We start from the raw sequence: 12,253 nt of genomic DNA on the forward strand, positions 1-12,253 counted from the left end.
TGTGATCCTGTGCTGGACAGGAAGTTTAGGGAAGTGGAGCTGAGAGAGTTGGAGCTGTTTGGAAACATGATAACTAAGTGCTTGAACAAAAAAATAAAACAAATACATTGCTGGGCAATGTTTATTTCATTGAGCAAGATTCAATATTGAAAAAAAGTTTAAGAGTTTAATACTACTTTAATGTTGCATTTTTTTTTATTTGAGATCTGCCATGTAACCACAATGTGGAGCCCTTGGGTGCTCTACAGCACCACTGGAAGATGATTGGTCTGGACACTGAGATGGATCCCATAGCCGGAGGTTCCAGTGATGAGCTCTGTAGCCATCAACCAAATACGGCATTCAGAACAGGGATTGGGTGGGTGACGGCCACTTATGAGGCCAAAAATATTTGTTTCATTGTAAAAGATTTTGGTGGATCTTGTTTATAGAGAAGTTGTGAGATGGATCGTGATCTCGCCATTGTGCGTCTCCAGTTATATGGCAGAATTTGCTGTTTTCCCAACATACAGAAAAATGCTTTTTTGGGTATATTTTTCACATATTCCAATTTTACTGATTTTAAACATTTTATGGGAATGGCAAATGTTGTCATATCAGGAAATGAAACAAAATGGGAAAATGTGGCAAACTGACCGCTGTGAACCTTTATAAATAGGTATGACAAACTCCAAACGTTCGCATAACAAGGACTCTGTATATCCAGAGTCAAGGTGACCAGCTAAATATCCACATATAATGACCACAAATAACCTCAGAAACCCCACTCTAAACTCTCCCAAAACCTCATCCTTCCACACGATTCATCCTTTAGAAGAAATCATACATACAGCCCGGCCGTCATACAGTCATACATCCAGCTCGGCCCTCATACAGTCATACATCCAGCTCGGCCCTCATACAGTCATACATCCAGCTCGGCCCTCATACAGTCATACATCCAGCTCGGCCCTCATACAGTCATACATCCAGCTCGGCCCTCATACAGTCATACATCCAGCTCGGCCCTCATACAGTCATACATCCAGCTCGGCCCTCATACAGTCATACATCCAGCTCGGCCCTCATACAGTCATACATCCAGCTCGGCCCTCATACAGTCATACATCCAGCTCGGCCCTCATACAGTCATACATCCAGCTCGGCCCTCATACAGTCATACATCCAGCTCGGCCCTCATACAGTCATACATCCAGCTCGGCCCTCATACAGTCATACATCCAGCTCGGCCCTCATACAGTCATACATCCAGCTCGGCCCTCATACAGTCATACATCCAGCTCGGCCCTCATACAGTCATACATCCAGCTCGGCCCTCATACAGTCATACATCCAGCTCGGCCCTCATACAGTCATACATCCAGCTCGGCCCTCATACAGTCATACATCCAGCTCGGCCCTCATACAGTCATACATCCAGCTCGGCCCTCATACAGTCATACATCCAGCTCGGCCCTCATACAGTCATACATCCAGCTCGGCCCTCATACAGTCATACATCCAGCTCGGCCCTCATACAGTCATACATCCAGCTCGGCCCTCATACAGTCATACATCCAGCTCGGCCCTCATACAGTCATACATCCAGCTCGGCCCTCATACAGTCATACATCCAGCTCGGCCCTCATACAGTCATACATCCAGCTCGGCCCTCATACAGTCATACATCCAGCTCGGCCCTCATACAGTCATACATCCAGCTCGGCCCTCATACAGTCATACATCCAGCTCGGCCCTCATACAGTCATACATCCAGCTCGGCCCTCATACAGTCATACATCCAGCTCGGCCCTCATACAGTCATACATCCAGCTCGGCCCTCATACAGTCATACATCCAGCTCGGCCCTCATACAGTCATACATCCAGCTCGGCCCTCATACAGTCATACATCCAGCTCGGCCCTCATACAGTCATACATCCAGCTCGGCCCTCATACAGTCATACATCCAGCTCGGCCCTCATACAGTCATACATCCAGCTCGGCCCTCATACAGTCATACATCCAGCTCGGCCCTCATACAGTCATACATCCAGCTCGGCCCTCATACAGTCATACATACAGCTCGTCCTTTATACAGTCATACATACAGCTCAGCCTTCATACAGCTCGGCCTTCATACATACAGCTCCGCCCTCATACAGTCATACATACAGCCTGGCCGTCATACAGTCATTCATACAGCTCGGCCTTCACACAGTCATACATACAGCTCGGCCCTCATACAGTCATACATACAGCTCGGCCCTCATACATACAGTTTAGCCATCATACAATCATACAATCAGCTCGGCTAGGGTTGCCACCTTTTCTTCAAGTGCAACCCAAACACTCTAGCGACGCGCGGACATTTTTTTGGGGGAGAATGAGTCGCGGCTTATTTATATGTAAATAGTGCCAACCCATTCATATGTAAATATCACAATTAAGACTATTTTCAGTGGGGGGCCAGTAGCCCCTATCTTAATTGTGGTTGCCCCTGTCTGCCTTACATCTTGTGTCTGGGTTTCTGCTGCCATGAAACCCGAACACAGATCATACATACAGCTCGGCCCTCATACAGTCATACATACAGCTCGGCCCTCATACAGTCATACATGCAGCTCGGCCCTCATACAGTCATACATGCAGCTCGGCCCTCATACAGTCATACATGCAGCTCGGCCCTCATACAGTTTGGTCTTCTCCTGAATCTGTTTACTAATGAAACTTCTCTGTTATGACCACAAAAACTGCAGCTCAGCTACACACATCCACTTCAATCCTCCTCAGCCGGCTGAATCTCTGCCTGTCCGGTCCTTTTTATCACCTTCACTGGGAGCTCTCACACCATCTACAACTCATATAATGAGCCCTATGAATCCCACTTGTTACCAGACAGGAGTGTATAGAATGTATTGGAAATTACTGGGTCAGATGTTTGACCAGCTGGGAACAACTAGTCTATCAAATCACCAGACACCAAGAGGCACTAAATACCTAAGCAGCCCTGAGTCACCAGCAGTCAATCAGTCCTAAATGTGGCTGCCAGCCGATGTCCCCCACCATTTCTGCTCCCGGTCTCTACACTGGCTGCGCATCTTGTGCTCACCTACAAAGCTCCACCAGTATAAAACTACTGTTTTCTACAAATCCTCTACTCCATCCTCCGCCTCCCACTCTGCATCAATGACTTCTCTTGCGCTGCACCTTTACTCTGGAATCCTTTTCCTGCATCTATCCAACCTTCCAATAATTCAGAACGTTTCAGGTTCTTCCTAAACTCACCACCCTGTGGCCTATTATATTCCTCAGATCTAGGAATTACCTACTTCATTCTCCATGTCCCAATCTGCATCAATTACTTTTCTTGTACTGCACCTTCACTGCGGAATCCTTTCCCTGGCTCTATCAAACCTTCCACTAATCTAGAATGTTTTAGGTTCTTCCTAAACTCACCACCCTGTGACATATCATATCCCTCAGATCAACAAATCATCTCCTCTGCCCTCTACCTCCCACTCTGCAGCAAGGACTTCTCTTGTGCTTCACCTTCACCCTGGAACCCTTTCTCTGCATCTATCAGACCTTGCACCATCAACATCTGGAATGTTTTAGGCTTTCCCTGAACTTACCTGTTAGTGGCCTATTATATCCATAAGAGATCTACAAAATCTATATTATATAATAGATATAGTGCTCTCTCCCAAACAGGAAGTTCAGGGAGGCATATCTATTATCTATTATATCTATAAGAGACCTGCAAATCATCTTCTTCAGCCGTCACCTCCCACTCTGCAGCCAGGACTTCTCTTGTGCTTCATCTTCACTCTGGAACCCTTCTCCTTGGCTCTATCAGACCTTCCACCATCAACATCTGGAATGTTTCAGGCTTTCCCTGAATTTACCTGTTGAGTGGTCCTTTCTATCCCTTAGAACTCAAAACCATCTTCTCTGTCCTCCCACTCTGCAGCCAAGACTTCTCTTGTGCTTCATCTTCACTCTGGAACCCTTTTCATTGGCTCTATCACACTTTCTACTGATTAGGAACAGTCAAGGCTCTCCTTGAACTCACCTCCTCACAGTAGCCGGTCACATCCTTCAAATCTACACATCACCTGCTTCATCTTCCACCTCCCATTCTGCTTTAATGACTTCTAATGTGTTGCAATCTGTTATGCCTAAACAGGGAAGTAGGTCACCCTGAAACATAGTCATCCATTAGCCAAAGAGGAACTTTCTGTGACTCTCTGTATTAATTTTGTTCCCTGTGTTGTTTTTGCCTGTCCAATCAGTCTTCGTTCCACAATGCCCTGTCACTGTACATTTCCAACTTTTATAAATCGGAGGAAAATGAAGTGGAGGAATACAACATGTTGGATGAAGTGCTGGGAGACAATGAAAGACCATTTGGTTAAGTAGCCCCCAATGGTCACACATGAGCACAGCAAGCCCCCAAAGGCCAGTGTCATGTCAGCAACTAAAGGAGAACCTATGATCTCTAGAATGTTAAAGTAGGAAATACTGGAGTATTTTAAAAGTGGAGTACCCCTTAATTTGTACATCTTATTAGACACACGACAATGGAAGGATTAGAAGCCCCCATCTAGAACAGTTTATATGCCCGGTTCCATCAGTGCTCGCAGCAGCCTGTGTTGCTGACCCACCCAGGGCGGGGTTGCTCTTACACCCACCAGTAGTTACGATGCTGACCAATGATCCCGCTCTGGCTTCCATAGGAAGCGGACAGTATAGGTGCCGCACCCAGCCCTTATCAGCTGTGATAGGCGGGCGCCACCACCTGCTTCTGCGAGAGGCGGAGCAGTTCCTCGCGGATGGCCTTGATGAGGGAGGCGGAGGAGTGACCGGGATGAATGTCCTCAGCGGATCCAGCCTGATAACACATGGAGGGCGGGAGGTGCCCCGAGGGCTGGCGGCCTGAAGGCCTGCTACCTCCATACATCTGTGGGGTGCAGTAGTCCTGGGCTCCATGAATGTGACCCTGGAAGAGAGAGTTGTACATTTTTTACATGGAATCTGAAAGAGAAGACTATATCCGTGTGTGTTCACTGTTCATTAATCCTTCAGGACCAGAGGTGCCCAGACCAAAATTTAACAGGGTCACTATGCATCGGTTAGCGTTATGACTGATTGGCTTAGGTATGAAGTAAGGAATCAGAGGAAAATATTAGCAACCAGACATATAAACATCAAATCATACTTACAAACAACAGACACGACAATATAAAACACACAACAGACATATAATAACATTCACACGGATGTACAGTATGCAAACATTTCTCCACCGGTGCAGAAAACTAAATATCTGATATGTCAATAGTAGAGGTGCCCCAAACGGAAAATTTTAAAAACCGAAACGAAAATCCGAAATAAACCAAAAAAATTTCAGGCCGAAACCGAAAATATTTTTTATTTTAACTTTTCCAAATTAAATTCACTTTACTTTTAGGGGCTTCTGGGAGATATTAGGAGTCTAAACAGACACTGTGATATTTCCCTTTAAATAGAAAAAGAGATTGAGGACACAGAGTCCTCAATCTCTTTTTCTGCAGTCCCTGTTATAAATGAACAGGAATCCTCTATGCTGAGTGTTCCTGTTCATTGATAACATGAGGACAGAGTATGGTTACTATAACTACAATCACGAATGAACAGGAGGGGATGTAAATCACTTCCCATTCATTCATAATTGAGGTAATTGTATTTGAGGATGCCGTATATCATAATTGAGGTTATAGTAACCATACTCTGTCCTCAATTACATACAAACACTTACTGATCTCTGATCACTGACTGCTTGTACCCGCTCTCCATCCTGACATGCAGTCACAGGAGGCTGAGTGGGCGGAGCTGGCTTTCTCTGCCCACACATCGTTCTCCTGATCTGTGACAGGAAGCCAAGCAGTGCGGGGAGGAGAGGCGCCGGCCACTCACAGCGATCTCCTCCCGCATTGCTCGGCCGCCTGTGACAGTTTCTCTCCTCCCCGCTGGGACACAGAGCAGCGCCCAGCGGGGAGAAGAGAAAGCAGGGATGTGCCGCTGTATCGGCCAGAAGTGCCATTTTCGGCTGATATGTTCCGGCGGACGATATATCGGTGCATCCCCAATCAATAGAAATCCCAGTCAAATATTTTTTGTTTTGGATAGAGAGGAGAAAGGGTTGGGATCTCTATTAGGATCTAATTGCCTACAGTGATGGGAAACCTCCCTAGTCGGTGCACAAACCCAACAGAGGCTCTAACCCGTCCCCACTCCATCCAAAGCTACAACTGTGCTGTGTGGCTCATTCTTGTCTTTCTTTTACTTTCTCTGTGCACAGTGAGTACACTGACAGCTGGAGACAGGACGGGTAGTCTGAAGTATTACACTTACAGCATCTCGGTGAGGGGGATTTCTGGTATTCTCCTCATCACGGCTATAGTAAGATGGCCAGCTGGGGCCCCCAGAAGGTTGTCCGCTTCTACTTAAAGCCAGGTCTGTGGGCTGGGCCCCCATTCGGCTCGCGATGCCCACTTGGGTCAGCTGGTGGATCTGGGCAGAGCCTGCTGTGAAGAAAAAAAAGCCTCATTAGTAACAAATTATCAACATAACACATTATACTCCAGACAAAAGAGAATTCCCTAAAGTATATCGAAACCAAAGAACAACAATGTCAGGCTTCTTATCTGTTATTTTCACCTGGTGACCCCCGTGAATAACACACTTCCTGTCCTAGGGTGACAACACTCACACACACCATACTGTATCCATGGAGCAGCAGCGCTGTCACTCTAGGACCGGACTACAGAACATTTCCCCCCATGATATAGAAAAGAGGAGACTCATATACATAACCATAGTGTTACATTTTCATCACCGGCCACATCATGAATATTAATTACCTGAGGTGCTTCCCAGGGGGCGGGGTCTGGCCACAGAGAGTATATCCTCAGGGTACATACGGGCCGGGTAATGTGCCTCTGTCTGCTGGGGCTCTGCCGGAGCTGCCTCCGATGGAGGGAGGAACCCTGAACCGAACCCGGGACTCCTAAAAAGGGGCATAGAAGAGACCGTGAGAAGGGGGAGGAGCCTGGACCTGACTGACCACCTCCAATAAACACACAAGACACAACTTAAAGGATTACTAAATAGAAATGATTCATCTGTTTCTTTGTAAGAGAATTATATTAAATCCTATGACAAAAGCTTCAGGAACATATCAGAACTGAATATACTTAAATTATAGCTGATTTACTGGGGGAAAGACATTTTCCTGCACACCTGTGACTTCCTGTCCTGTAATGAAATAATACTGCAACCTGTCGCTTATAAGATCCAGATGTGTTACATTAATAATAGATATCTGCTCTTAGCGGTCACAGCAAAAAGGTAACAAGGATTTGAATCCGAGCCTATGAAAAAGCAACGTGAGAGTTCACTGGTTCTGAGCCCTGCCCTCTTTCTGAGTAACCCCGCCCACATACGCTGGAGTATTAAAAGGAGGTGGCAGAGCATAGAATCCCATGACAAGAGGCTGCAGTCCTGATTGGTCTGGTCTGCTGAATATACCTACAATAAGTTATCAAAAAAATTCAATTGAGGAAAACGTCTAAACTTTTAAAACGTCTAAAGCAATTGGCTCATTGGTTTTACTAGATGCTTGAGCCCCCGTACACACATGAGCATTTCAGGTGATTTTTAAATGTTTTTGCGCTTTTTTTCTTTTTGCACATTTCCAGGCTTGAACGTTTTTGTTTTAGCCAATGTAAGATAGTTACTAGGAGGAGAAAGTGACTACTGTTAGGTGTAGGGGATGAACCGATATCAGTATCTGTATAGTTGCCGATACCTAGTATTTGTACCCCCCCCCCCGATACCGGAACCTCCGGTCAGAGGGAGATTGGAGATTTCCTATGACCGGCAGTGCTGCGAGGGAACATGGAGCCGGCTTCCCAGCCAATCAGGAAGCTGGGCACCGAGTAATGAATCACCGCCCAGCTTCCTGATTGGCCGAGAAGCCAGCTCAATGCTGTATGGCTGGCTCCATGCTGATTGGCATGGAAAACGGCTTCCTGGCCAATCAGCACGGAGCCGACTTCCCGGGAAATCAAAGACGGGTAATGACACACCACCTGGCTTCCTGATTGCCTGAGAAGCCGGCTCTATGCTAGGGAAGTACCGGTATCGGTACTCGGTATCGGCGAGTACCAAAAGATAAATATCGGTACTCGTACTCGATACCAAAATAACAGTACCGGTGTATCCCTAGTTAGTTGCACAATCATGCTTTTTTATCATTTTCATGCACTCTCACTAAAGTCTATGGGGTCCAAAAATGCGCAATTCGGCCTAAATAGAAGCTTGTGTACTTTTTTGAGCTTCACAAGCAACAGGGGACACAACGTTCAGGTGTGAACGGGCACCATTGAGAAAAATGGGATTCATCATGTTGAGCGTTGACACACTTCCAGAAATACGTGACAGAACATGTGATAAGGCTCAGGTGTCCTACAAGGAAGACAAGCGACCACAATCCGATCAACCCAGGGACCAGAAATGTAACAAACACAAATGTTCAACTTGAAAGGACAACGGGGGGCATTGATAAAAACTGGAACAGACAAAATCTGGAGCAGTTGCCCATAGCAACCAATCTGGTTCTCTTTTCAGTTTACTCATTTAAAATGTGAAAATGAAACAGAAGAGCTGATTGGTTGCCACAGCTGTTCCAGATTCTCACCAAATGTCATCTCACCAAAAGCAGCAGGGGGAACCAAAAGACACTGCTGATATTATGGAGGGGTAGAATTTGAGATAGGTTTCCCAATCTGTGAGAGTGGTCCCTGGGTATCATACATGGGGGCCACACATGGGACCACCTCCTGAAAACATTGATCATCCATCTCATGATGAGCTGACATTACCTGCATTGCCCTTCTATGTGATTACTGACAGGAAATACACTGTGCGCAGGGAAAGGTTTTCCCCTCCGATTGCAACTTTATATCAAATAACTTCTGTTATGATAAGCTGGTTTTTTTTACAGAGACATTTGTGACCGTCAATGTCTTTTATATAAGAGGGTTGGATTGTTATTTGGGTTCAATGGTCCTTGGTACGAGTTTTGCACAGGTGTATTCACGGAGAATGTGCTGGGGAGCCAGCAATACACACATAAATCTAAGAAAAAAACCCATAAAACTCTCCGATGTCTCCGCGTTTCCCACACTTCACTGCATCAGAGGTGAAATATTCCCTGGCCAGGAACAGGGCCATGAGAGACCGCTGCACTCCACAGATCAATCTCTCCGCACATCAGCCATTCGGCACGGCTCTGAAGCCAATGTGCCGTGACCGCTGTACCAGCTCACTGATCTCATTATTAATGGAATCTGGAGGAAATTTCCACCCACGGCCCCGTGCCAGAGCCAGCTGCATTCTGGGAAATGGTGATGTTAATTTTCACATCATTAAAGGAACTCCAACACTACAACGTCCCTCATGACAATGGCCCTTCTTATTTGTATCCTAACTGGCTATAAACAAGGGGCTGTCAGCAGTGCTCTTCCATAGTAGGCAGTGCGCAGGGATATAGTTTAGACCAAAGCTAAACTCCAAACAGCTAGACACACAGATAAAATGCATTTATGGAAGTTGTTTTTGCCTAGCAAAGGATTTGTATTTGTCCATCCAGTCTTGAGAATTGCACAGCTTTGTCACACAGACCTTTGAGGCAGGGAAAGTGATCTTATTTTTCTCAGCTGCGGTTCAGTAACACTTACAGGTCTTGTCCCTCCCCCAGCCTGTGATTGGACAGTGACCGTAGAAGCAGAAGTCTGATAAGCTCATCTTTTGGTCACTCGCTCCTCCTATCAGCATGTTGCTTTAACTACGGTATAACGGACGGTCTTCTTTTGCTGCTTCTCCATCCCCTAGTCTAAACTCCTGTGTCATACAGGGATTGATAGCAGGCCAGCGTCAGGTAGGTGCAGGGGAGCCCCGAGGCCGGGTGACACCGTGACGTCATTGCGCATGCGCGGCTGTCTAATTGACACGTTCCGGCGGCCATCTTGGTGATGGACGCCGGCAGAGTGGAGGGGACCATACCTCATCCCGCCGGGTCCCCTCCTCTCTCCTGACACTGTCAGGCTCTAGGTCCATGACCGAGTGCACGACTTTTTAGAGGGGGTGACACCAAAACTGTCAGTCATTTTGGTGTCACCCCCCCAATGGTGTCACCCCACGCCCTCCTTGTGATGCCACTGGGTAGGTGCATGAAAAGAAATGACATTTAATGATGTATGATTATACATGGAGCTGTATTAATTAGTGTCTTTTATATCTGCTGCTACAACATTACCTTGTTAGCATGCTGGGAGCCGAGGGCTGCGTCACACCGTAATCCACAAATCGCTGAAAAGAACACAAAAGAAAATGTGATTGGGACTCATCAGATAATCCTGTCATAAACACAATCCCTGTCTTAGAGCAGAGGGTGCACAGGAAGTTATCAGCTCACTGGACATCTGGCAGGATCAACAGGTATTTTTCACACTTATTTAACAGATATAAACAAACTCTTAACCCTAACCCTTGCTCCACTCCATTCAAAACTAAAAAGAAGTGTTTGCCCTTGCGTATCTTCTAACATGTTTATCAGAATCCTTTCACTTACATTGTAGTGTGATGATTGGTGGGACGGATATTGGGCCCCCCAGGCTGTAGAGCCCCTTCCGCTGCGGGTGGTGGTGTCATTGTCCTGCTGCTGCCCTGGAAGGGAGTTCCCAGCTTGCACTGCAAGCTGGCTACTGGGCGCCACCAGTGCGAAGGCATCATCCAGAAGAGATTGCATAGTCTGACGGACCTCTTCAATGGAAGGCTGGGGGGCCACATACTGTGCAGGGGGAGGGCCTCGGGGCAGAGAGCCGGGGTATTTACCCAACTCGGATAACGGTGTGGGGTTGTCAGAGGGCAGATCCGGGTCTGACTACAGGGGAGGAACAGACACAGATGAGAATCACATAGCACTTATATCTTCATACAATACAATTGCATCACACACCAAAAAAAAATTGTTCTTAAAGTGAACCAGCACTTTGCACATTCTCTCCCTCTGCTCCTCCACTACAAGGGTGAGCGACAGATAAAGTATATGTCAAGCGAAACGTAAAGCATCACTTTTTTTGGATGAAGTAGGGAAGGTTTAGGACCCCGGCCAGGTTTTTATTGCTATGCAGGGTTCCATTAGATTTATCCTCACTTCCTGTCCTGCTGACAACACTTTACCGGACAGGAAGTAAGAGAAACATTTACAACAAGGACATAGATAGATAAAAAAATCTGACAGGGCTTCTAGTCTTCCCCTTCTCTATTATGAATAAAAACCAGACTGAAGCCAGACTTACCACATAGGCAGAGTTACTGACTCCTGGGGGCCTCTTGTAGGTGCCGTCGCTATCAGTTGCAATTAAGCGATCTCGATCCGCATCTGGGGGGCTGGCGGAGCCCTGCTGTCGACGCCTTTGTTTCGGCGAACGTCGCGCTCGAGAGCTAAAAATGTATTTAATAATTGAAATTATTGTTTTTTTAATTATACCCATTATCTTCAGCACTTCAAAGAAATAAAAATAGACATAATCCTGTAGACTTTAAATAAATGCTTTAAAATCTTCTAACATAAGGACATGTGATGTCATGTGATCATGTGCAGCCAAAGATGCTAAACCTTACTGGGTGATGTCATACAATCATCATAGCCTTGTTAATACTCAAAGCCGATGTAGTGAGAGATGGCAGTATGATGATGTCATGTGATTGTTAAAAGGCAATGTAGTGAAACCTGAAAGTATGATAATGTGAAGTGATCACTAAGCGTCAACATAGTGAAAGCTGGCATTGTGATGATATCATGTGATCACTAGGACCCAATGTAGTGAGAGATGACAGTATGATGATCTCATGTGATCACTAAGAGGCATTGTAGTGAGAGATGACAGTATGATGATGTCATGTAATCACTAAGAGGAAATGTAGAGTTGAAATTAAGCAATCTTGATCTGTATATTGTAAAGCGCTGCGCTATATATATAGCGCCGTTGGCGCTATATAAATCCTGTATAATAATAATGTAGAGGCAGAAGACAGCATGACAATCTCATGCGATCATTAAGAGCTAATATAGTGAGAGATGAGAGTAGCATGATGTCATGTGATCACCAAGAGGACAGTGTAGTAAGAGATGGCAGTATGACAATGTCATGTGATCACTAAG

At 46.0% G+C, this 12,253-nt stretch overlaps 1 protein-coding gene across 1 annotated transcript in view; it reads right to left on the reverse strand.

Moving 5' to 3' along the window:
* Positions 1–4,550: 4,550 nt before the first annotated feature.
* The window catches only part of KIAA1549 (KIAA1549 ortholog), a 69,344-nt gene continuing 61,641 nt past the window's right edge, over positions 4,551–12,253 (reverse strand). The window contains exons 15-20 of the mRNA XM_018569413.1: positions 11,388–11,532; positions 10,658–10,969; positions 10,343–10,395; positions 6,885–7,030; positions 6,376–6,545; positions 4,551–4,981 (exon numbers count right to left, since the gene is read on the reverse strand). Coding sequence (XP_018424915.1) covers positions 4,754–4,981; positions 6,376–6,545; positions 6,885–7,030; positions 10,343–10,395; positions 10,658–10,969; positions 11,388–11,532 — 1,054 coding nt within the window. The 3' untranslated portion in view covers positions 4,551–4,753. The remainder of the gene's footprint in view (positions 4,982–6,375; positions 6,546–6,884; positions 7,031–10,342; positions 10,396–10,657; positions 10,970–11,387; positions 11,533–12,253) is intronic.

Source organism: Nanorana parkeri, unplaced genomic scaffold, assembly GCF_000935625.1.
Source record: "Nanorana parkeri isolate BGI_ZX_2015 unplaced genomic scaffold, ASM93562v1 scaffold1332, whole genome shotgun sequence".
NCBI lineage: Eukaryota > Metazoa > Chordata > Amphibia > Anura > Dicroglossidae > Nanorana > Nanorana parkeri.